This window comes from Epinephelus moara, chromosome 8, assembly GCF_006386435.1.
Source record: "Epinephelus moara isolate mb chromosome 8, YSFRI_EMoa_1.0, whole genome shotgun sequence".
Classification (NCBI taxonomy): Eukaryota; Metazoa; Chordata; class Actinopteri; order Perciformes; family Serranidae; genus Epinephelus; species Epinephelus moara.
Window position 1 is genome coordinate 19,983,737 of NC_065513.1, and position 26,666 is coordinate 20,010,402.

At 41.8% G+C, this 26,666-nt stretch overlaps 1 protein-coding gene and 3 non-coding genes across 5 annotated transcripts; 1 reads left to right on the plus strand and 3 right to left on the minus strand.

The window, feature by feature from the left end:
* Positions 1-477: 477 nt before the first annotated feature.
* Positions 478-549, minus strand: trnaq-cug (transfer RNA glutamine (anticodon CUG)). Its single transcript has one exon. It is a non-coding gene; the product is annotated as a tRNA-Gln (tRNA).
* Positions 550-2,223: 1,674 nt separating this feature from the next.
* On the minus strand, positions 2,224-2,295 carry trnaq-uug (transfer RNA glutamine (anticodon UUG)). Its single transcript has one exon. It is a non-coding gene; the product is annotated as a tRNA-Gln (tRNA).
* A 2,169-nt stretch (positions 2,296-4,464) lies between these two features.
* Positions 4,465-26,632, plus strand: LOC126394495 (junction-mediating and -regulatory protein-like). 2 transcript variants are annotated; one of them, XM_050051328.1, is made up of 11 exons: positions 4,465-4,895; positions 4,994-5,814; positions 12,729-12,902; positions 18,887-19,037; positions 19,711-19,880; positions 19,972-20,137; positions 20,840-21,009; positions 21,243-21,326; positions 21,404-21,499; positions 21,598-22,132; positions 22,785-26,632. In XM_050051328.1, exons 2-11 carry the CDS (start codon positions 4,996-4,998, stop codon positions 23,090-23,092), a joined length of 2,673 nt encoding a protein of 890 aa, XP_049907285.1. In that variant the 5' UTR covers positions 4,465-4,895; positions 4,994-4,995; the 3' UTR covers positions 23,093-26,632. The 2 variants fall into 2 exon arrangements, with proteins under 2 accessions (XP_049907285.1, XP_049907284.1); XM_050051327.1 differs by having other exon boundaries at positions 4,465-5,814; positions 22,785-26,631.
* trnaq-cug (transfer RNA glutamine (anticodon CUG)) lies at positions 16,177-16,248 on the minus strand. Its single transcript has one exon. It is a non-coding gene; the product is annotated as a tRNA-Gln (tRNA).
* Positions 26,633-26,666: the final 34 nt, after the last annotated feature.

Below are 26,666 nucleotides of genomic sequence, written 5' to 3' on the forward strand. Positions count from 1 at the left end.
TGTTATTCCGGGAAATTTTGAGCATAAGTGATAGCATGGGGCAAAGTCTTCCTCTATCACTCTGTCCCACACACGGCTCTTTTCATGTTACTCATTATCAGCATGGGATTTATACATAACGCTGTATCAGGGTCAGGTCAGGGTAACTCAGGACACAAATAGCTGTCTACTGTATCAGGGTAAACGTTAGGTGAAGTAAGGACAGTTACCTAACCTTTACCTTGACTCAGCCATAGTGAGGTAATAAAAGTTTATATAAAGGCTATGATTATGTAAATATGTATAAATGTTGCTACAGCACATTTTAGACCTTAGAAGTGTTAATTTGCCAAATTTACAAATTCAGTGGTGGAGCAGGAGAAGCTAGAATGTCTGCAATCAAAGACCTTTTGCACAATATTAGAAGATTATTTGACAATTTTATCCTGATTGTAGAGAGCACTTGTGTTGAAGGTTGTGCCACTTTGCAAAGATGATAGGTTCCACCGAGATTTGAACTCGGATCGCTGGATTCAGAGTCCAGAGTGCTAACCATTACACCATGGAACCACACATACCTTTGAAGTAGCTAAAATTGAACACACAACTTCAGGTCCTAAGTCTCAAACTTTGAGTTTCAAGGCCGAAACAACTCATAATGTCCCCTTCACCAAACGTAATGCCATTTTTACATCAGACTTATAATACATTACATTTACAAAAATCATAAATGCTTTTTCAAATTTCTGTTTATTTGTTTTTTTGTTGGAAGTTGTTGCAGCTCCATCTGTGATTTTTGACCTTAATGTTTTGCACGTTGGTTTTTCTACACAACCAAAAAAATTTTTGGTGTCTTGTTTTCTAACTGGCGCTCCCTAACGTAACGTTGGTTCTTCATGGTTCTCGCCTGATACTTGGTTGGATTGGTTCAAACAAAGTGGATCTGGGGGATTAAGTGTCGAGTTGCTGGGAATGAAAAGTGTCATCATTAGCTGATTCAGGAGATGAAGGGACCTGAACTTATTTGTGGCACACTTTTAAATAACAAACTTTTAAATCTTTAGGCTTGGAGAAACTCTGAAGTATTTCAAGTCGAGGGGCTCCAGTCCAAGTGAAGTCACAAGTCATTGATGTTACAGTTCAAGTTGTGTTGCAGGCCTTTTTTGATTTTGTCAAGTCAAGTCTAAAGTCATCAAATTTGTGACTCCAGTCTCCTCTAAACTCAGCCAGCCCTTTTCCTCTGTGATCCCGATGAACAATACAAAGTATGGCTGAGTTAGAAGTTTGATGCAAGTTTTCTGTTAAATTTTAACAATGATTTGAGCATCTGTCTTACTCATACCATTTCATACCAAGTCTTTTCTTAAAATGTTTAACTGCACTAGACAGCATACAAAACCCTCACTCCCAAAAAGGAAAAAAACTAGAAAGATGTAGCCCACTACAAACCAGTGATTAAATTTGCTGTCATTTGATCAACTTATGCATTTGGATAATGTGGAGTTTATATATAAAAAGTATTTTAAAATGTTTTTGTCTTATTTACTGTTGTTTTAAATGTTGTCATCACCAAGAAAGGGAGAACAGTATCAAGCATACTCCTGCAGAGCTGCTTTGCTTCATGCATGTAGAATTCAAGTACATAAATAAAAACTGTAGACAAAAATGTCTATTTGTTTATTTATTTTTGATTTATTGATTCATTCAAACATATATGTAACATAATGTATTGGTCAAAAAATGATAATATAAATTAATTCATAAATAAATAAATACAGCACAAGTAAATGTATAAATATGTAAATAAATGTAGAAATATGGAAATAAGAAAATATATAAATATATGTCCAACAAAGTAAATAAATAGGAAAAATAAATACAGAAATAAACAAGTGCTGAAATAAATATGTGAATAAATAAATAAATGCATTAATAGACTAAAAAAGGTTTAAATTTAAGGTCATTAAAGAGGACATCAAGGAATTTATTTCATTTATTTGTATATTTTGGTCCTGTAGTTATTTATTGATACTTAAGTCACTTGTCATGGGACATTCAGCTGTTAACTGACTTATGTCAATGATCCCACATTTATTTTGTAAGTTATTTATGTGTATTGTTTGCTATTTGAATGGTGTGTATGAGCCACTATGTATTTCTTTTATCAGCTACTAGTTGTAGAGAATTCAAGACACCTGATGAACTGGTTATCACCATATGTAAGCGTTACCTTGAAAAACCTTGAGGTTCCACCGAGATTTGAACTCGGATCGCTGGATTCAAAGTCCAGAGTGCTAACCATTACACCATGGAACCCTGCACAGCTACATTTATGTTTTCCTAAGTCAGTATGATCTTAATTTGGCCTTCAAGAAATTGTTAATATCATAGTAAAATAAATTCTGTGCTACACTAAAAGAACTTAGTCTAATTAAGGATTAAAACTTTTTCAGCTGTTTCATGTTCGCTCCACAAAGTTGTCCCTGTCCAACCACATTGTGTTATGGAAGTACAGCTTCCACACTCCTGAGGGCGACAGTTACTAGCCTATTGAGCTGGCGATCAGTGGATAGGTCTATATTTAATAAGCCTTTTATTAGTCACAGATGGAGAACAAGGAATATCAGCAATGTATTTTCACATCTTGTAGGCTCCAGTTCAAGGAATTTAGTCAATGTGCTCGGGGCTTTAGGTGTGGGATGTGCTATTTGTATGATGTTGCTTGGCTCCTCATCATTAGTGCAGCCTATCTCTGTCCTCAAACCCTTCATTTGCCCTTTTATATTTTTATCCAGATGATCATACATCAGTATTTAATAAACTATTGATAAAGAATTTATTAAAGAGGCGACACATTGCACCATAACACATGGTGCAACAGGGCTCATCAGTGCAGAGGCAAACTCTGCTGGAACCCATTTGGAATTTCTCTTAGCATCATTAGAAGTGATGCACCCTGGTGAGGGATTGATTTTCATCCATCAAGAGAATAGTCAAAGGGGAATATTAATTTCAGTTCATGCACCCTGAAAAGGTCCAGCCAATTTGTGTAAACGACAACGACTCATCACGTCTTTCCCACACAGACTAACTCAACAAGTTGGCTTGAGGCATCTCTCTGAGGGCAATTTGCAGCTTAAGCATGTTCCTAATATTTATTTCAGCATTAGAGGTTTTATGAAACAGTTGTTTTTGGACAACATCTTGACAATAATGCATTAATGTTCAACTGGTAAACTGGTTCGACTGGTAAAAATGGTTTGCATCTCATGATTTCATGGCCTTCTGGCAGTAGAATAATTTTTGTATGAGCACATGAACTAACGCCATCACATCACGGTAATAATGTCACTAAATCAGTTATTCACAAACACATTTTGCTGTTTTAAATCAACTGTAATGCAGACATATTGTTCGCATATCCATTATAATAATATATTTATTTGTGCATTTTACTAATATGAGTATTTCTGACAGCTTTATATGCATTTTGTTTTGGACATGGATGGATTACTGTGTACCGGGCACAGGCCATGGGGCCAAAAGTGCCAGTGACCCCCAACCTTAACCTGCAACATGTCACTCAAATTAACAAGTCTCGACCAGGAAGTGACTCATAAACACAAAGTGATGCAAAGGAACTACAAAGAGACACAAAAGACTACAAAGAAACACAAAACAACCACAAGGGCACACACAAACCACAAAAAGATGCTGACAACTAGAAAGATATTCAAAACAACAACACAGTCAACAACGTCTTTTAAACTGTATGTTATGTTTTCTTTTCTTTTTTGGGGGGGTTGTTTTGTTTGTTTGTTTATTATGGTGGTTGGTTCTTTGTATTGTTTTTTGGGCTTTGTTGTATTTTAGGTAGCCTTGTGTAACACCTTGGCTAAGGGAATACAGATGAAAAACTGCCCTTTGGTGAATTCTGACATTTTTATACCATGTGTATTTATTAATTTGCACTGTCCCTTCTTAAATGAACTAAACTACACTGAACTTAAAAAAGCAAAGCCAACAAAAAGTCTGTGTCTCTCACTCCGGTGTAGGTGAGGTGGTGGGGCCCTTTATATATCTGTGCCCAGGGGCCCATTGTCACATAAACCGCCCATGGTTTTGGATGCTGCAGCTGCTCTGCAAAGCATCGCACACTGGTCAACCTGAGACGTCAGCACGTCCCTACGTGCCCTACTGAAGCGGACATACTTATGTTGCCTTCAAATGCTCCACGGACTTACAAAGTCGCTCGCGCTTAGCAGTATTTTGCAAGACTGCAACTTAATTGTGACTTACTTTCCACTTAGCCAGCAATAATGCAGTTTTATAGACGGATTACGGAAATGGCAACAAAATGGTGACGGCTAGTAAAAACGTAAAAAGCTCAGTCTTTACCGCAGAGGCTATGGAAGTTATGGTATTTCCTACAGCACGTGAAGGCAACGTTATTGTTTTGCGTATGTGGTCTTGCTGAGCAAACGATGAAGAAAACATGGTGATGTTGTGAGTGTGGAGACGATGCTAACCTCTCTGCAGACAGTGCGGCTGGATAAACCCTGTCGTCACACTCGTTCCCGGCCTCGGTGTGCTGCATTTGTACGATGCACGCCGCTGTTTCTGGATCCGGCTGGTGCTTTATGATGAGAGAGGAGGTCCGGAGCCGAGACATCGAGAATAACGGAGCAACACAGCTGACAGGCGGGTCGACCAACACACGGTCGCATGTTGTGTGTCAGAGCCGAGTCTTGTGTGGTCGCAGAGCTAACGACAGGAGGCTGGGATAGACGAGGACACATCCGAGAGGAGGCAGGTGGGCCAGAGATGGGGAATGACACCGCACTGCTCCAAAATCCGCCCGAGCGAAGGAGGGTAGCCCTTCAGGCAAAATATCCCCGGAGAGAAAACAGTGTTTGGTAAACGCTGCTCTAACACACACCTTTTTACTACACTGACTCTCAGACAGTGCCAACGTTTGGTTTCGCTGTGTTATTTCTGTCCCATCACTTTGCAGACATGTCCTTCACAATGGAGGATAATTTGGAGTCGGGGTGGGTGGCCGTCCGCCCTAATGCGTTTGAGGAGAAGGAGAAGCATAAATTTGTGTTCATCGTCGCCTGGAATGAAGTGGAGGGTAAATTTGCCATTACGTGTCACAACAGGACGGTGCAGAGGAGAAGCTTTGGCAGGGACACACCGGCGGAGGCGACTGGTCAGGATGGGGACAAAACAAAATGGCTCGAAAGTCCCGTCAGGGATAAAGTATCCAAGAGCCCTAGCAAGGGAGCCAAGGAGGCTGTGGTGAAAGGCTGCAGCCCTAAAACCAAGTCCACAACAAAACCAAGCCCTGTCAAAATCCAGACATCTGCAGCATCCCCTGATAGTCCTGATACTGAGGTGTTGAAAGCACTAAGAGAGGACCAGCTGTCCCCATCACTGGACAGCTTGGACCTGGAGGAACTGGACGGTCTGGGCAGGGAGGACTGCAGCTGGGCCGGACTCTTCTCCTTCCAGGACCTCCGGTCCATCCACCAGCAGCTGTGCTCGGTGAACTCGGACCTGGAGCCGTGCCTCCCGGTGTTTCCGGAGGAGCCAGCCGGGATGTGGACGGTGCTGTTCGGCCCGGCGGAAGTGCCCGAGACCGAGATGGATGAGCTCTGCTACAGTTTACAGATGTACCTGGGCCACGCGCTCGATATATGTGGATGGAAGATCCTCTCGCAGGTGCTGTTCACGGAAAGTGACGACCCGGATGAGTACTACGAGAGCCTGAGCGAGCTGAGGCAGTCCGGGTATGAAGAGGCGCTGAACCGTGCTTCAAAACATCTGCAAGAGGTGAGACTTCCGGTGATCCTCCAACAGGATCCCCATGACCTCATCATCTTGGTATTAACATAGTCACTGCATAGTAACCAATCTCACAGCTGCACATCTGGACAGGTGTCAGCTTTGTTGACCAGACCAGGTTGTGCCACTGAGATGGTAGAGAGGAAGTGTGATGCAGTGGTTATTAGTTTGAGGTAGACACACCTAATATATTGCATCTAGTTGAGCAGCCTACAAACCACTGCATTATACAGGAAAGGTGTGAACTGTAGTACTGTGGTGATGATCTTCATAAGTCACACAACCACAAAAATAAGTATATTTTGATGAGATGACTAATCTTAAACTAAAAGTGTTAAGTATTTTTGCTTCACACAAAAATCTCTGGCAAACTGAGTGTAGACGTGTGGACCATCCAGTAGATGCATCATCAATTAGGCCTATAAATGAGTGTGTGCTCAGTCAGGAAACTGCATAGAGGTTTCATCGGCCTTTGTGTAGCCTAAATTAACCTCTTTATATCAGTACATCAGCCATCTAAGATAGGATCAGCACATGGACTTTTATGAGATAAACCAAACAGTAAAATTTGGTATAATTATTCATGGTTCGTTCATCAAGTACCTAAAGCAGGAAGAGAATTAAGGTCTGTGATAAAAAGGGGTCACCAGAAGTCACAGTATGAAGCAAGGCATGCCACAGTCTAACCCCCATAAGCACAGACAAGACAGAAATACACAGACATGTCCTTTAACAGTTGCACACTGATGAGACAGCTGACAGGGAAAGTGTTTCCTGTGTAAGAAGAATCTTGAGAAGACATCGAGAAGGAGAAAGGAAGAATTTGTCAAGTGCGCACACACACATACACACAGACACACTTCAAGCACTTCTTTCCTTTTAGAATTAACCTGTTGATGTAATGTGCAGAGTCATCTTCTCAGGTTGCTAACCCTGTCTCATCCACTGTGTGGGAGACGACCCAGGCTGATTCCATAGTAAAGCTGCGGGAAATGGCTGTGTGCTTCTATGTTTTTGACCCTGGACCCTATTTTCACATGTTTTTATGTCTAGCTGACTAATGGAGACAACAGTTTTTGAAACTGGTCCAGCGTTTAGCGAGACTGCTGCAGTTACAGCAGGGAAACAGGCAGCAGTGTAATCTCTACGGGCAGTTGTGCACCATCAATTTACATCCATTACAAGTGTTTCTGCCACTCACAGACTCAGATTGTTTTTTATAAGTGTCTGACAACATTGTGGAAAAGACCCGACAGAGAAATGAAATGTTTTTCCTTACCTTCCATTGATCCTGTGTGTTTTTTAGTCTGTGTAACCAAGTCTCGCTCAAGAAGAAGTCTCGTTCTGAATTCTCACTGACTTTTCCACATTGTTGAAATCAGCTGTATATTTAGTTTTGAATATATATGAAAATCCTTTTTTTTTTTACATCAGTGGTTCCCAACTGGTGGGTCGTGGTCCAAAAGTGGGTCGCTTGTCCATTCTAAATGGACCGCAAGTGACTCACAAACGTGTGAAGTTATTTTGAAAGGCTGTTTCCTGCTGTAAAGTGAGTGAACAACAGACAGCTACTTTTCTCCATTTGTCATTTAGACATAAAAATATTGGAAAACAGGGTCCAGAATGACAAAATACAGAAATTTCCCTTTAATGTAGGTGTGTGGGGGGGAGGGTTAACCCCACATGCAATTTTCAGACATCCTTGAAGTCTTTTCTCTTGTAGAACCAAAAAACACTGTCTGAAAACACTTGATAAAGCATAGATCTCAGGAACCATCCTGAAGTTGTCTCCCACACAGTGGATGAGACAGTCTCAAACTGGGCGGGTTGCTACCAAGACTTTACCTACTGTCAACACTTAGCTGCAGTGTCCTTATTATTCATAGGATAGCCATTTTTAGTGAGCTTTTCTTGCTAGCTTATTCATATATAAAGACTCGAGTAACACACTATATTTAAATGTTTAATGACATCGAGTCACTTACTGCAAGAAGATGTTATATATCAGATTTCTGTCTGTCTCATTTGTTATCATACTGTTGCTGTGAGAACATAGAACAGAAAATACAGGAACAGACAATATTTTTTGACAAGTCAATGTATCAGGAAAGAATTGCTTCAAAAATAGTGATAGATTTGTTATTACTGTAATACTTTTCATTGAAAACATCATATTTATTCAACACATCAGTATTAAAAAATCAAGTATACACATCCTGTAGTTTATTGCGCACCAGAGAGGAGTAAAAAGTATTAGTCTTGGTAGCTAAAGAAGAAATTTAAGAATGTAGAAACCTAAGAATTCAGAGCGTGCAGAGCATTCACGCATGGGTGACAGAAAGTTGATTTTTGACCATGTGTGGTAGTGAATATGAGTGCAAGCATTTTATATGGAGTTATAAACATGTCTTGAAGTCATAATATTAATAAGCATTTATGTGAAACACTTCTATATGTACAATATGATTAGACACAAGCACCAATATGTAAATGATCAACTGCTTTGTATCTGAGACCTGACACAGTGCAGACATAATGCAGACACCATACACACTCCAGGCCTGCTGGAGCTCCTCTTACACAGCAGCAGCAGCAGCAGCAGCAGCAGTAGTGAGTGATTGATTAGCTGCTCTTTATATAAACAGACATTATATTGATACTCAGCAGCTCTCACATTGTCCTACTAATCAATGGGGTTAGATTAATGCAGCCTTGACTTATGGAGCCAGAGAGGGCAAGAGGTCCGCTGAGAGAGCGGGTGAGAAAGAGCATGAAGGGAAGAGTTCGCCATTATTAGCAGCGTAGCATTACTCCTGACTGGCAATATGGTGGATGATGCATTAACTCTGACTGTAATCTGTATTTCTGGAATTATTATCAGTAGTAATGCAGTATGGACCAAGATGATGCAGTTTTATACTGAACAAAAATTTGTATGCAACACTTGCTCCCATTTTCACAGGTTTAAGTTAAAGATCTAAGACTTAATACTTATTTTTTTCTCAAATTTTGGTCACAAATTTGTCAAAATCCATGTTAGTGAGCACTTCTCTTTTTCCAAGATAATCCATCCACCTGACAGGTGTGGCATATCAAGATGCTGTTTAAACAGCATCACTACTACACAGGTGTTTCTTTGGATGGTCACAGTAAAAGGCCACTCTAAAATGTGCACTTTTATCACACAACACAACGCCACAGATGTCACAAGTTTTCAGGGAGCATGTCATTGGCATGCTGAGTGTCCACTGCAGCTGTTGCCCGTGCACTAGATTTTCATTTCACTACCATAAGACATCTAAAATGTCGTTTCTGTAAATTTGGCAGTACATCCGATGATAACAAACTGCTGTCGGGTCCAGACCTTGGTGAGGATGACGAGCATGCAGAAGAGCTTCCCTGAGACGGTTTCTGAAGTTTTGTGCAGCACTTCTTCAGTTGTTGCGGTGGCTGGTCTCAAACACCTTGTAGGTGAAGGTGCTGGAGGTTGAGGTCCTGAGCCAGTGTGGTTAAACATGGTCTGTGGTTGTGAGGCTGGTTGGATGTACTGCCAAATTTACAGAAATTACACCAGAGAAATGGCAGTAAAACGAACATTCAGTTCACGGGCAGCAGCTCTGGTGGGCATTCCTGCAGTCAGCGCGGCAATGGCACGCTCCCTCAAAACTTGTGACATCTGTGGCATTGTGTTGTATGATAAAACTGCACATTTTAGAGTGGCAAAAAAGAAGTCTCAGATCTTTAACTTCAGCCTGTGAAAAATCTGAGCAAAAAAAGTGTTGCATTTAAATTATTGTTGTAGATTAATCAGTACCCTAATAGACTAATATTCATTACAAATGCTGCAAAACTATAAACTAAAATACATGTATCTTTAGTTATCACCGCTTTTTAATAAATTGAAGTAAAGTAAAAAGAATGACTTCATTTTAAGCTTACACTCTTGATGACTTCAGCAGTTTATCATGGTCACAGTACAATACATTTTCTATGTGCTTGTATGTTTACTGTCTTTGCAAAAGTAAGACTGAGTCAAGAGACTACTTCCATGTACACTGATGTGTTTGTATGACTTTTTGGCTGAGGCATATCCTTTTTGCTCCACTTTTGGCAGGGAAATGAGGTTAAGAGTAGCACAGAGGAATCACCCACATGTCATTCCACCCAGCCGGTCCCACACCCACTCCCTCACTGTTCAGAAACACACACCCAAATAAAAAAAAGACAGAAGAGCAGACACAGGAAGCTTTTCCCTCTGCCCTTCCTGAGCAAAAAAAACATTCAACAGTAGAGCCATCAGTTTCACAGATTGTGTGCCAGACAGCCCAAACATATTTGCTCCAGTTGTTTCAATAAGTGTCCCTCACTGTTTGAGATCTCCAGTCTGCTTGAAGGTGTATTCATCCTGAAGATGGAGGAAGAGTTACTGATCTTATTCAGCTCTTTATCACGGCAGATTCTCTGACAGTCGTTCATTCAAACACAGTCTCTATCTCTCTCTCTCTCTCTCTCTCTCTCTCTCTCTCTCTCTCTCACACACACACACACACACACACACACACACACACACACACACATGCTGGCCTATTGATCCTCCCACTCCATTTGAGGGCTGGGTTAATGGTTATTTCAGTGCTTGCTGGTAGCCTGCAGGATTGTTCAGTCTGGCAAAAATGTGTGTGTATTGATCTTATTCCCAGCAGCAGAGAGGACTCTGCTCACTCAGCCGCGGTCTGTGCATTGAGACTGCACTCTAATATACTCCTATTATTTACAGTTACACAAAGTATCCTCTTAGTCTCGCAGTGAGGTGCAAATTTCCGTTCACTGCTGAGTGACGCTGAACATTTAAGTATGTTATTCTGGCTATTGTATACTCCTGATGGGTTAACTGATTTTCTGGCACTGTTATCACACTGTTATACAAATAACAGACAACTTGAAACATCCATATTATAGCCATATTTCTAATTACAAGGGGGATTTGAGGGTCTGACCCCTAACAAGAGTTGGGGCTGGGGGGGGGTGAAACTTTCATATGTAGCCTACTTCTTAACTGTAATTCTAAGTATTACAAGAATTTCCCATATTCATGTCAAGAAGAATCTTTTAAAACAATTTCAGACATCCCTAAAGTGGACCATACTGTTTCTTAACCTTGACATAAGTTGTCTCGTCTTCTTGCCTCACCCCCATCATTCAAGTCTGTGCTCACGTGAGACGTGCAAACCATTAAAGACACTGTATGTGAATGTACAGTAGGTAGCTAATATCTAGCTAGTGTAATACACTGTACTTTCTTACCTTCAGAGTTTTGCTTTGAAGTTACTCTGAAGACTGAAACATTATCCAAGCTACGATTTAAAGGCGTAAACCATTCAAAAATCAAACTTTGTCAGTTGTTTTCTTACCTTCAAACCAGAAAAATAATACACTTTAATAGAAAAATTAAATCCATATTCTACAGTATTTATTCCATAGGAGCCCTCTGTTTTTTACCTATGAATGAATAGAAAAAATGAGTCACTCTAGATTAGTCCTGTGTTATCCATTCATTTTGGTATCGGGGCCAGTACATGATCTATAATGTGGAATGATGATTTATTTTATATGTTACTGTTGACTATTATTTAAAAGTAAAAAGACTGGACAAATTTACATTATTGGTTTGTCTATGCCTGTGATGTTTGTCAGTCACAGCTCTAGATGCTGTATGATAGTAACACCTGCCTACCTCTTTGGCATGTTGATAGTGTCTTTGGTTCGGGTACAGCATTGTGTTGGCCAGTGTGTGATGGGAAATGATGGTCTGCCATTGTGTGCATTTATGTGGGCCCGCCTTGCTGGCAGTTTTGCTCTAGAATTCTTTCTTGTTATCGGTAGGCACCCCATAAGCTGGTTATAGTGGGTTTCGGCATACCAAAGTTCCTAGGCCTGCGAGGTGTCCCGGTTTTAACTTGTGTTCCTGTTCCTTATGTGAAGTTCTACAGTACTTACACAAAGCAGGGGAAAAGTTGAACAAGGTTTTTTGAGAATACAAAAAAGAAACAAAAAGACAAGTCTTTCCAAAATCACATCTCGTACATTCGTTTATCAACTCGATGTCCTATTTCTATAAAGTCTCACCATATTAGCTGATATTATACACTTCAACACAGCATAACATGGCCAGAAACATATAGTCCGAACCAACACAGACTTCACGTCGTCTCTTCACATGACGTTGTCAACAATCTCCTTTTGCCATGCGCACTACGGCACCATACCTGTAGTAACTAACTTGTGCCTGGATTCTAACACATAAATTAAGTACACATAAATATAACCTTAGCGTAGTCCAATTCTGTATACTGTTCAAAATATACAGAAACAGTAAGTGTAAACTTAAATAATAGCAGAACCTATATGATATGTCATATCAATACAGACATTTTTACCAAATATATAAATATGTGCTTAAGTGGCTCTTACACTGGTGTAATGGATTTGATTTATCAATGTCTACAGACTACAGAGATTATACTCAGTTCACTGAAGCACATGCCTGTGCTGTACTGGTTTCCCTTTACACCCTGGAGAAAAAGTTGACCCCCTCGATTGTCGTTGTATAATTTGCACTCTGATTACAGCCACCTATAGTACTTTATCTTTCTGCCCAGTGTGTACTTTTTCTAATTTGTGCATAAAAGACACATGGATAAATATATAACATTTTTTAACCAAGGTCCTTTCAACTGTCTTAATGTGTTTTTGTTTGTTAGGATAACATTGGATCGCTCATTAACAAGGCCTTACAGAGATTTTAGAAGGGCTTCTAAATATTTATCTGTTCTAAAATTCTGAAAAGTTGTTTGTATGTTGACAATAATTAAATAAACTTCCTGTATGTGCGTGTGATGCAGCTGCTGGATAAGCACAAGACCATGGACAGTATGGTGGAGCTGCTGGAGCTCTATGAGGAGGAAGATGACGTCTACGGAGGCCTTCTGGAAGCCTCCACACAGCTGTACCAGTACCTGCTGCAGCCCTTCAGAGACATGAGAGAACTAGCAATGCTACGCAGACAGCAGATCAAGGTAACAGTTTGCACCACAGCAGATCTTTAATAATTTGGGGGGGATTTGTGTCATAAAAACTAGGTTCTTACAGAGTTTGGGCCCAAATCCGTTGACCCAGTAGTTTGCCAAAACCTCTTTGGCATTCTACCAAGCCTCCTCAACTGTTTGAGTCACAGTTCTCCACTGACAAGTGCACAGTACACACACACACACACACACACACACACACACACACACACACACACACACGCACACACACACACTCACACAGATGGCCAGCTGACTTTAGTTGTGAAAAAACTGTGTATACTAATGGCATCAAACTGGGAGAAAATGACAAATATGACTAAAAAGTTGTTGTTTTGGTGTTGTTAATGGTAGTTTAACCCTGTTATTTGGATGATTTTCATTAGTTATTCAGATGCTATGCTTAGCTAGGATATGTGGGAACCTGGCCATTATGCAGATGGGTCTAGATGTATTTCTATATTTCTCTACAGGCACCGACATGGCATGGACATAAAACACAATAGTGCTCACAGGAAATTCTCATGTCTCTTAAAATAGAGTCTGCTTTGTGTGTGTGTATATCTGTGTGTGTATGTGTGTTTTACTGTGATGTATTATGCAAAATCCATTCTCTTGTATGCTCTGAAAAGATGCCTTATGGTTGGTGGGTTAGTGGTGGTGAGATGTGTCTCGCTGCACAGAGAAGATGAAGGCTGGTGAATGGATAAATGGTGGAAAGGTGGAAATAATTACTGCAGTGCTGATGGCACGTTTATATTTAGCACACTGACTCACATCAGGAATAAAAATATTTCAGTATCACATCACCACATAACATCCATCAGAAAAGAAGCAAGCAGACACAGACAAACACAGCTTTTCCCAGACTTGGCTGGGAACGCCTTCCTGTCAGTTTTGTCCTTTTCCACAGGATAATCTGAAACACTTGGGATGCGGCAGCTGTGAGTTGAGTGACATACTGTGCGCTGGAATAGAGCCCCATGGATCTCCAATTTCCTGCAGTCTCACAGAGACATGAATAAGTCATGTCGTGTGTGGTCCTATAGGTTTACTGCAGGCACAGGGTGATGCTGATAGGCTGGGATCAGCGGGCACGCTGCAGAAATGGAAAGATAGAGGACAAAGTTTGAGAACTTCACACCTTAGTCGTGGCTGAATAAATGTTCTCAATCCTAGTTCTGCTGCATGAGAGGAAATAACTCTCCATTTCAGGCATGGATGTCTAAAGAGATACAGCACTGAAGACAGGACCCTGTTTAATCTTGAGAAGTGCTCAGTGGTGCATGACGCCAAAATCGATCAAATGCTGCGTACAGTAGCTCAGTCCATAGGAACCTGGGTTGGGAACCGGAGGGTCGCCTGTTCGAGTCCCCGTCCGGACCAAATATGGAGTGTGGACTGGTGGCTGGAGAGGTGCCAGTTCACCTCCTGGGCACTGCCGAGGTGCCCTTGAGCAAGGCACTGAACCCCCCAACCGCTCGGGGCGCCTGACCAAGGGCAGCCCCCTCACTCTGACATCTCTCCACTTTGTGCATGTATAGGTCCTGTTTGTGCATGTGTGTGTCTTTCGGACCTGTGTGTAATTGACAGCAAGAGTGAAAAAATCGAATTTCCCCTCAGGAATTAATAAAGTATATAAAAATTAAATTAAAAAAATTAAAGTTAACCGAATGATTGGCCTGCTTCTGCATCACTGGGCCCACAGAACAAGTGCAGTACAGACTTCCGCTGGCTGAGCTGGCTACTTCCGGTTAAGCGTTAAGCGTTAACTTGAATCAATAAAATGATTTAATCTTGCGGCTATTCTAGACTTTACAAATGTTATCTAACTGAATGAATTAAAACAATGTGTCCGCTGATTTACATACTTCACTGTCACAATGTAAGTTTATGGGAAAAAGTCTTTTTGGGCTCAGTATCATCATGACGGGCTCAGAAGTTGTAATTCCACCCTTTTGGCCACTGCGAAAATTGGCTTCAGAGGCCGGGGCACTTCCTGGGGGCCTGATAGCAGCAGGTGGTGATAGTCTGTATTTGTCATTCAAAAACGGAAACCGAAAGACAGACTATTCAAGATGCTAGTTAGCCCGTTAGCACATTTACAACACAACTTGATGTGGAAAGAACAAATTACTTTTACCATGAGCATGTGAACAATATCACAAACAATTACGGACCATTTCTGCTGAAGAGCTCAATGGCAAAAAACATAATCTTACAGTCTTAACAAGTTTATTTAGGTCTCACCTCCTCTTGATTTGTTTGCTTCCTTGCTTCTGTTACACTAATCTGAACCGCTAAGCAGGGGGATTTTATTCACTGACAAGCTCCGATGGGCTTTGTCGGCTCAGTCGATGATTTAACATGCTAAATTGGCCCTAAAAGAGCCGTCAAGGGCCGACTAGTGCCATTGGTGCGAGATACACCGCAAAAAGTAGGACGACACACGCTCAGTGACGGCCCAACACACACCAAGCCCGACCGTCGTCTTGGTGTGTGTTGGGACCTTGTTCAGAAGAGTATAATATAGAAATAATTTCATTCGTTTTCAGTGTAATTTAGTATTTTGTAGGTATACGTATGAAGTAATAAAATAAAGGACAATGAGGCAAATTGCCCCCGCCCCAAGAAGGTCAAATTTAGAATAATTTGTGACAAATTCCATCACTCCTTTATTTCATGTACTTTTTTAATACTGTCCTAGATTAAATTGGGGACTTTATTCTATATTCTGATACATTAACAGCTGAACTGTAGTACTACATGAAAGAAAAGTGTGTTGTCAATCAAATGACACCAGGAACTATAATCAGACTGCCAAAAACAGTTTGATTTGGAGAAAATGTCACTCCCAATGGATGATTCTATGACACTAGTATGTCCTTTATTTCGCACCTTACAGTACTTCAGACATCCTTTCTGTCTTGTGAAGTTGGTAGTATTTAGATTGTAGACTCACTTTACTGTTCAGAAAGCTGCAGAGAGAAACCTGCATACTGCCCGCGTAACTCACATTTCCCTTACAAACCAGGCAGCCATGACTAACTGTGACACATAAGGATCAGGTCAAAGTTGAGAGTCAACTCAATTCACTTCCTTTGTGCACTGTTGTTTTTGTGAGAGCCGGCGTTCTTACATACTTACTCTTACTTTCTGTGTCTCTGCTGTTGCACTATTTGGTTCTGAATGCAGTAAATCTGGTCGCTCACAAACATTAGTGAGAGATTTTGGAAGAGAGAACAAGGGAGTTGAAAAATCTTGCAGGTCCCACCGAGATTTGAACTCGGATCGCTGGATTCAGAGTCCAGAGTGCTAACCATTACACCATGGAACCTCCTATGAACATGGGCAGGGGGGAACGGCACTCAAACTCGTACTTCCGGGTCTATTTATAGCCTGGAGCGTCTGTCGCTCAGGCACAACATGGCTTTCTGTTGCTCTGTAGCTCATCTGAATTTCCTTTGTGGTGGGGTTTAGAGTCTTTTTCTGTTCCTAGCTGGTCACTTTTTCAGGCTTCTTTCAAATTCTACATCATTTGTCATTGTTTATGTCTTATATGTGTGTGTTTATGTTGTATATATAACGGTATTTTTTCTCCCTGTAGAGAGGTTTGTTATATCATTAGGGCATTTGAAAGAAATCCACATATCTAATAGACAGTTTAAGTGAAGTCTGTTGTGATACGATACAAGAGAGAAGACAATTCAAAAATAAGACTACTGTACTGTATGAGCTGGAAAACTGCTGGAAAAAACATTTTTAATAGATAAATTAAGATGGTCATTAAATAGGAAGAAAGAAGAAAGATGAGTCTGCTCTGTCAAACAATAAGATGAAATGGTGATAACAAACTATAGATCAACAAAGAAAATATGACAAATATTGAACATTGGCAAAAATCATGTTTCTACATGAGGTAGCATGTCAGTTTTTGAGTAGTACAAGTTTCACTGATCCTCTGATCTTGATGTTGCCTCTGCGCATTCACAAGGGCAAACAAGGCCATACACTGTACCAAAATACTTAATGTTCCTTAGAATACATTTTTAGATGGTATGTTAAATGTTGCTCACAAAAAATCACAGCAACACAGATCATTGGATGTGAAGCCAACAGGTCTAAAATTACACTATGTATAGCAATGCAGAGAAAAAAAATGAAAAGAATGAGCACTGGCACCTGGACAGCAGGAAATTGCAGTGGTAAATGATACTGGTGCACTGCTGAGAAGTGCAGTGTGAGCTGAGGTGCGGCGAGGATACTGAGGGTCACACAGGGTTGCATTTTTCCTTCTTTATGTTGCATAGACACCATTTGTTTTCCTCCGTGACATCTGGTAGTTGATTTTTCAGATTTTTGCTCCGTGTTGATCTGATTTTTTCTGTGTTTGGTTAACAGAGACATAGTGATGTCATATTCCCATGATGGTCTTAAGCTTTCTCCAAAGGGTCATAAAATGCAAAGTAAAAAGTAAAAAGTTGAGTGAATGTGTGATGCTGAAATATTACAGGTTTTATTTGGTTGTTTAAGTGTTTCTAAATGGTGACGTTATTACATCATTATGCCATTTTATCCTCAGGAATCCAAAATGTCAGAACAACCCCAAAATCAAAAATACATATTTTTCCTCTAACCTGCAGTGCCATTTATCAGTCTAGATTGTTTAGGTGTGAGTTGTGGAGTGTTGGAGATATTGACTGTAGAGATGTCTTTCTTCTCTTGAATATAATGGAACTAGATGGCACTCAGCTTGTGGCACTCAAAGTGCCAAAAAATATATTTGTAAAACTCAACAGCAATGTCTCTCACCAGAAATCATGACCTGGTTACTCAAGATAATCCACAGACCTTGTTGTGAGCAGTTTCATGTAGGAACTATTTTATTTCAACCAAACTACACCCGGATACTATATCATTGTGCAGAGGGAAGCGTGCATGTACTCATAGACAAGAGGCTTGTGTCCTCCTCAGCTGAGCTGAAACATTAGCTAGCTCAGTGGTGCATGGTGAGCTAGCAGTAGATGCATTCTTCCTTTTGCGCAATGATACAGTTGCGGGGTGTATTTCAGTAGAAATATATGACACTGCTCACAACAAGGTCTGTAGATCATCAACAGACATCTTACCTTTCTACAACTAGCTCACTATGTCACACTGAGCTAGCTAATGTTACAGCTCAGCCGAAGAGGATGCCATTATTGTTTATATTTCACACAGTCATAAGCAGGCACCTGTCGTCCATGAGTAGCTGCACGCTTCCTTTAAACGTCTTTAGGTTTGCGGGTGTACTTCAGTAGAAAGAACATAGTTCCTACATTAAACTGCTCACAGTGAAGTCTGTGGATTATCTTGAGTAACTGGGTCATGGTTTCTGGAAAGAGACATTGCTGATGAGTTTTTCAAATGCACTTTTTTGGTTCTTTGAGCACCACAAGATGAGTGCCATCTAGTTCCATTATACTCAAGAGAAGGTAGACATCTCTACAGCTGATATCTCCAACACTCATCAACTCACACCAAAACAATCTAGTTTGATAAATAGCACTACAGGTAAGAGTAAAAATATGTATTTTTGATTTTGGGGTGAACTGTCCCTTTAGTCCCCTTTTATTCTTGCCATTTTGTGGCAGTAGTGTGTAAGATGAAGCAGTGTGCTTCTCAAATGAAGCAGTGTATCTTCTGAGTATGGACTTTTATGAATGTGCCTCTAACTGCCTGGTAGTAGTGAAACTGTAGTGGCCGGCCATGCATTATATTTTTTATCCCCTCAGAGTTGTATGCCATACATAGCATATTTAGTTTGATATCTGTATAATATATACTTTATCACAGCATGTACATATTTTTACTTTGTATAATTTATGTTTCTTTGGACAATATTTTTACAGGATAATTATTTTTCATACTCCCTCACTGAGGCCCATCGTCGTTCTTAGCCTTGCTGACAAAATATGCTCATCCTCTCTGCACAGATTTCCATGGAGAACGACTACTTGGGTCCAAGGCGGATTGATGCTCTAAAAAAGGAGGACTCTGACTGGCAGAAGAAAGCTCAGGAGGCAGTCCTCAACATCCAGGAGTTTACTGTAAAATACTTTGAGATCACTGCCAGAGCCCAGAAAGGTGCAGTATGCCATCACTGTCACTGCCAGTGTCAAGTCAATAAAGCAGCAGAGGGATGACTTTGAATCATCACACACAACAGCGCACACACACACACACACACACACACACAGAGTGGTAGAACTGGTCTGCTATTGACCTGTGTGTGGTTTTTGAACGCCAGGGCTAATGTGATTTGGTATTAATGAGGCAGTGCAGACAGCCCTGGTTTGACAGGGACAGGAAGAAACAAGGACAACCTATTGATCAAACAGCTCTGCCAGCAGATTGTCTCTGTGCAGGGCTGCCTCACATTGTGCCCCTGCTTATCTATGTTTTTTCTCCACCACTGATTGGTCCATTTATTATCTGACACTTATTAGATCAAAAATCAGATAAGTGAGTGGCTTCAAGTGCAAGATGGAGTGAAAGAAGTTGTAATGTCCATATGTGGCCAATAGATGTCTCCCTCTACATTACTGTAATAAAGATTTAGTCCTGTGAGACTTTAGTCATCACATTAAAAGAAATGAAAGTGTGGGAGAAATGCCCACTTACATTATCAGAGGAGAAAGTTATTTGATCGTGCTGGTGACTCACTTACACGTGAGAACACGTCACTTTTAACTGTGTGGAAATATCACTCAGCCTCCTGTGCATTGCCTTTTGGTTGTGTGTTTGTGTATTTGTATAGGGGTGTATGAGCGTATGAAGGTGGACCAGCGCAAGTTTGGTAAATCTTCATGGACAGCTGCGGTGGAGCGCATGGAGAGACTCCGCTATTCTGTGGCCAAGGAAACTCTGCAGCTCCAGAGAGCCAGGGAGATCTGTCTGGAGCAGAGGAAACACACACTTCGAGATGAGGTGTGGTAGTGACATTCAACATCGTACAAAACACAGACAGAAACACACACATACAGAAGTTTAATGTGAGTTTTTTGTCCCGTCCTCTCAGATGCAGAGTCTATGTAGCAGTGAAGATGCCATGGTTCTCTTAGACCAAATGGAGACACAGTACTATGAGCTCCAGCTTCAACTCTATGACATCCAGGCTGAGATACTACAGTGTGAAGAGCTGCTCCTCACCGCTCAACTAGACAGCGTTCGCAGACAGATGTCAGGTATTTTGGCTGAATTTACTAGCTACTTACTGCTTACAGGATTAACCCCTTAAAAGGTAACTTCATTATTTTTTAACTTGGACCCTACTCTCCCATGTTTTTGTGACTAATGGGAGCAATAGTTTTTTAAATTGGCTCAGTTAAGCGAAAGAGCTTCAGCCAGCAGCCCCAAAAAAAGGCTGCAATCTAATCACTCTGGGCATGTTCGCAGTGTCAGTTTACATCCACCACTAGTGCTTGTTTTTGCCACTGACAGGCTCAGATTGATGTTACTATTTGTGTCTGACAACATTAAGGATCCCTACAGAGATAGACCTTATTGTTAAAGAGTAAGATCCTTTTTTGTTTAACCAGAAACAAAATTGCTATCGTCAAACCCACCAGACTTTATTTCAACAAACTGTAATTTTATTGTTGTAAAACTCATCATTAAAAAGTCAAGAGAAACACAAACTAAAACTTAGAAAAAACTTGATAAACCTCTTGTTCACCAAGTTGGATGTTAAGTTTGTGCCCCCTCTCTTCCCTTACAAACGTTTCCTTGTTGCCAGATGTAACATTTTGATTGGTTAGCTATGCTGTGCATAAACCTGCTGCAAGACAATCTGAATTAAAACTCCTGGTGTGTCCGTCACACACACCGCAAACACCTGTACCTGTGTGTCCACACAAGTCCATATATTCATGTCCGTGTGTTTCCAGAGCGTCAGGATGAGGTTGTGTACTATGACACCTTTGAAAGTGCAGATGATATAAAAGAAGATGATACTGGTGAGAGGGAAGAGCTGAGCAGACTTCAGGTCAGCGCTCGACAGCTGGAGGCAAGAAGGGGCCGCATCACTGCCAAGCGCTCCTATCTGAGGAACAAAAGGGTGTGTACACCTCACTCACATTCACACTTAGTTTCATTGCGTTGTTGCGTATGTCTTGCGTTCTGCATGCTGTAGAATGGAGTGTGTGTTTTGTATTTTGTTTGATTGGGCTTCGTTTTCGAGCAGAAGTGACCCTTGACCAGCTAAAAAATATGCATTGGAATTTCGCAGTATGCATGGTGCTGTGTGGATCAGTGTGCTGATGTTTGTTTTATTCTCCCAAACATCTGCAGGAGATCTGTGTATCCAACCACACTCAGAAACAGCAGAAACGTCAAACCATGTACAAGGACTCCATATCCCACCAGGTCTTACAGGTAGTTGTGTTTTTTTTAATAATAATGTGACTGTATACCTGATGCCCACTCCACCTCTAAACCTCAAAATTTTTCAGCTGAAAAATGACGATGAGGAAGACGAGGAGAGGAAGAACAGCAGAGTTAGTCAAGAGAGACAGAGAACTCTGGACAGACTACGCACTTTCAAGCAGGTATGTGCCCTCCCTGCTGTAAATGTTCGTCAGTATCTCAACATCTGTGTTTATTTTCTTACTGATCGACTTCTGTCTCTCACTGTGCCCTTCTCTAGCGGTACCCAGGTCAAGTGATTCTGAAATCTACTCGTTTACGCGTGTCCCACACCAGAAGAAGAGAGCGCGGGAGGAGCATGGAAATGTATAGTGTGAGTGAGAGGGAGGAACGTGCAGACACAGTCCAGACACAGGGCCAGCCGCTGTGTCTCAGCACCAGTGTGCAGACGGACCCCAGCTCCACGCTCACCACTCAGCCCGTCACAGTCCTCACCGCGTCCCTTCCTCCTCTGCCTGTGCCCAGTCCTGCAGACTCCTCCTGCTCTCCCTGCTCCCTGTCCTCACTGCTGGCATCCCCCATGTCCCCTCCTCCTCCACCTCCACCTCCACCTCCCCTTCCGACAAAGGAGGAGTTGTCGCCCTCTGGGAGCCCGGGTCGGCACGGGCACAAAGTTGAGGGGAAGAGTGCAGGAGAAGAGCTCTCCCTGTCCCCACTCGGTCCATTTATCCCTCGCTTCTTTGACAGCAGCCAACTGTTGAGCGCCCGGAAAAAGCTGAAGAAGACTCCAGCGTTTGACTCCCACAGCAGGAGAGGTACTGGAACCATTTAGTGCAATAGTAGGCTCTATTATACCACATTTTTACTGCATGGTACTGCATAGTTAAACTCTGCTCGACTCCCTCTCTTTGGTTTTCCATTACTAAAAGTGTGGATAGGACCTGGTACTTTTTTCGTTACCACCTCAGTTGAGATTCCAAGTGAGTTGAGCCGATACTAGAGAGATTAGTTAAAACACAGATTGGTTCGAGAGAACGGTCACTACCACGACATGGGGAATCCTGCACAAACCCGCCATTTTTTAATAGCCAAGCTACCATCAATAGCAGCTGCAATCTTCTTATTCACTTGCCCCAAGATTTTTTAAAAATGGCAGCCCGCAAAGCTGCGCCGTACGATTGACAAAGTGAAGACATTCCTCTGTTTTGTTGCTGATGAAAGGATTCGGCAAGTGTGGCATTGAAGATAATGTCACAGCAGTATCACGCACGTCACTATGGTGATCAGCTGAGAGTACCACCTACATTGAGGAGATATAATTTGCAGGAGAAAACTAAATAGAGAAAAGGACCTGGTACCAAAAGTGAGCAGAGTAGAGACAAAATCATGCAGTGAAGATGAGGTATAAGATTAGCAAGTTACAATAGCCAATCACAGTTTGTCTCCCTCTTCTCTTCCTGTACGCAGTGAGCTCGCCCATGGACGAGGTGCTAGCCTCCCTGAAGAGAGGCTGCTTCCACCTGAGAAAAGTCGACCAGCGGCCTCTGCCTCCTTCCACGGGTGACGATGACCCCAACAGCATCCTGGCTCAGATTCGTAAGGGGGTCAAACTGAGGCGCGTCCCCAGGAAAGAGAGAAAGGATCAGGGAGAGCTCCCGGCCTCCACCGACCCCTTGACCAGGAGCATCCACGAGGCACTGCGCCGCATAAAGGAGGCCTCGCCAGAGTCTGACTCAGATGACGACGGGCTGGCCGGCCATGACTGGGAGAGCTAGGGCTTAAGGCTCAGACGCAACAAATAATAACGCACACAGATGCCTGCAACCTCTGGCACTGCATGCACTGTACTGTACTGAAAAGTGCTGTGTTGTACTGTACTCTCACACGCACATACATGCAGTTACTCAATCACTCACACTTAAGCACACGCAGAGCAGTCACACATGTATCTAGTGACTATGCCAGGGCCTGAGTCATGCCGAATATCATCAACTTGCCGAGTACTCCAAAGGTCTAATGGTCAACCTGCTCGTTTGTTTTTCACACTACATTCACCATCATGGAGGACGTCATTTGTGTTTTTATTTCTACTGTACGTTACTGTGGTTTTATTCCGGTTATCAGATTTAAATGTTATAAAGCTCTGCACTGGCCTCATGTGGCTACATTAACATTCAACAGCACACATTTTACACCAACACACTGCACTGACTGAGAACTCCAAACCTCATACAGAGAGCTGCAGAGCTGTGAGGTGTGACTTTTTTTTCCACTCGCCCCAAAGCGTTAGCAAAGAGAAACTGCAACTGTAACACAAATATGTAATGGGTATCGAGAAGATCCCACTAAGATTTGAACTGGATTTACTGTCCAGACTGTAAACCATTACACCATCACCTCTACTAACGCTCTCTTCTGTTTTTACCATGACTGAGCCACGATGTGCTGCACAGCTGGTTTCGTCCCGTCACATGTGGATGTTTCAGTGTCAGACAGTACAAGGACCACTGCTCGTCTAATCTGACACTGCACAAAGACTGTAAATCCTTTAGTCTGTTGCACCAGACTCATACCCCTCCCCCGCTCTTGTCCTCCTCCGACCTTCACCACCCCCAACTCTCGCCCCCTCTCTTGGTGTGGGAATATGTATCGACCCATCTGTTCGACCGCAGCATATGGCCAGGCCGGTGGGAGATACGGAGAGTCACAGTAGGTTTATCATTTGATGCCACATCTAACAACATCTCTGAGCAGAAGCTGGTCACCCCAAGTGGGAGAGGATTAGATGAAGGGTCACCTGCAGAGCTGCAGAGTTTCTTTAGCAGGCTGGAGGTCACGGTTAGTGTCGGTAATCTTTGTAAAGTGTGGGCACACTTGGTCGGTGATTCCTGAACTTCTTATGTGGGGTAGACACGGCAGAGCTGTGAAGCCGGTCGCGCTCGTTTGAATGATAGATGGTCTGTGGGAGGCTATATTCTCTCAGCGCCGTAGGGAGTCACTGTGGGCTGTGGAGCAGGCGGTCGTGATGGATGCGGTTTCTGCTGCCGTCTTATTCACTTTCTCTCCTCTCCTCTATTGCATCTTTCCTAATTTCTTTCTCTGCGCTCAGTGGGCAGAAGCACACAGTAGGAGGCCTGTTACTCACAGTGCTGGGAGTGAAAACATGCCCGTGCACCCATGGACTCACGCACTGAGCTCACAGCCGACATGTGCGGAAACATTTTAGTGGCAAAGTGAGTCCACAGCCTCTTTTCAGAAATGGTTTCAGCACTTTCATGATACATAGTACTTATTCTGAATCACTTTATCTGTACAGTTACAAACTTTTTTTTTATCACTGGCGAAACATTATATCTAGTAGATGAGTAAATCTAAAAGCACTGAACGACACGTGGAACTGGACCTATGAAAGTGTGATGGAGAGAGCAGGGGGTGCTTAGCAGCAGAGGAACTCATGCACATGTTAACATGAAGCAAAAAGATTTGACTTCACGAAGCTCTGAGTCTAACACAGCCTCAGCATGCACTGTCTTAAACAGCTTTGATTCAAAGATTTGTGCTTTTTCCTCCTGTGTTGAGAGCCATCTGATTAATAAATCATGAAGCAGGAACTGATGTAGAAAGACCAGGCATGAAGGTATATGTCACATTATACAGCTTGAAAATAGCTCAGTGCTAAAGAGAGTTTATTATTTTCCTGGCAGAGCAAACCTGAGGCACTTTTACACGTCATCTGTCACTGTCAGCATATTGTTTGTCCACGGTACCCTCATCATGTAGCATGAGACAGAGATCTAACCCTGACTGACTCTGAACGTAAAGAAATATTTCACCCACAAAATGATCAGTTGTATATCAATTACTCACCCTGTGTTACGTTGAATTCATGAAGAAAGCTTTTTTTTTTCTCACATGCCTCCACGGTGAACGAAGAATCCAAAAACTGAGAACATTCTTGTTGAACTGCATTAAAAACAGCAAAACTATATCAAAACTCTCACACAGCTTATGTAGTATAATCCAAGTCATATTCATATTCATATTGTATGCTCAGTACTCACCAGTCAGACAGCCCTTTCAGACAGGGAACTGAACTGACAGTGAAACTCATCTGTACTCTCCTCAAGGCCAGACTCCATTGACAAAAACAGTAATTTTAACTGGTAAAGCATGGGAGCTGCTGGTCTACCGCTGCCTCGATGAGTTAGTTTGTGTTCATTTTGTGACTTTGGTGTTTCAAAGGGTTAGATTGGATTCAGCAAAGTCACACAATAACACAAAGAAACTGCAGATGGAGGTGGTAGTAGAGCAAGGTCCAGCAAGGTAAAATTACTGTTTTTTTCAATGGAGTCTGGCCTTGAAGTGAGCACTGATAAGTTTCACTTTGTTTTAGCTCCTCACTGAAAAGGGCTGTCTGTTTGGGGAGTACTGACTGGATAAATGAGACTTGCACGAGATGTGTGAGAGTTTTTAAATGAATGTTTTGGTATAGTTTTGCTGTTTTAAAACATGGCTTCCTTTTTTCATCAAGAATTTTCTCCGTTTTTGGATTCTACATTCACTGTGGTGGCAAATTGAGCATAACACCGGGTGAGTAACTGATAAACAAATTCTCATTTAATGGGTGAAGTAGCCCTTTAAACCTAACCCAGACTTTACTAGACCTGATGTCACTATAACTGACCAAAAGATAGTTAGCGCTAAGGTTTACGTCGCCCCACTTAACAAATGTGCTCAAAACTTTCAGGAAACTGGGCTCAGAATGTGACACCTTTGCCATGAATCAACCATCTATTTGCTGACTGACCTTAGAGACACACTGTCACATGTTTTACACTGATCTTTATCTTATAACCTTAACACTGCTCGTTTGTCAGCTAACTGTAACTTAACATTGCATTTCATTGTTTGTATTCCGTTTTTGTTTCTTTCCAAAGCATTTCCAGCCAAATCATTTTGTGATGTGTTTGCTTCTCAACATTTTCATATGTAGACCTGTTTATCCACACAGGCTGACAACATGACCCGCTGTCTGAATAAGCCAGGCAGACACTCGAGAAGTGCAATATCAATATATAGATATACAAAAAAAGGGATGAAACAAGTTAACGGGTGATAATGAGATCAGATTGATTGCCTAATACAATGGACTTATTAAACGTTGCAGTTTTTACACAATAGTGTATGAACACACTGTTCCAAGAATACCTTTCTGCCTTTAGTCCTACCATTTTCATTTATTCAAACCTTTTTTTTATTTACAACCTTGCCCCCGCATTTGAATAAAACCTTGTGAAGCAAATTCTGAGATTGTCTGTTGTCACTGTTGGAAAAAAATGTTGTTAATCA

Excerpts from the sequence above, each read along its gene's own strand:
- LOC126394495 (XM_050051328.1), top strand. The coding sequence starts at position 4,996 with ATGTCCTTCACAATGGAGGATAATTTGGAGTCGGGGTGGGTGGCCGTC. Across the intron at positions 12,903-18,886 it reads TACGCAGACAGCAGATCAAG|ATTTCCATGGAGAACGACTA; the intron begins GTAACAGTTTGC and ends CTCTCTGCACAG. Across the intron at positions 20,138-20,839 it reads CGTTCGCAGACAGATGTCAG|AGCGTCAGGATGAGGTTGTG; the intron begins GTATTTTGGCTG and ends GTGTGTTTCCAG.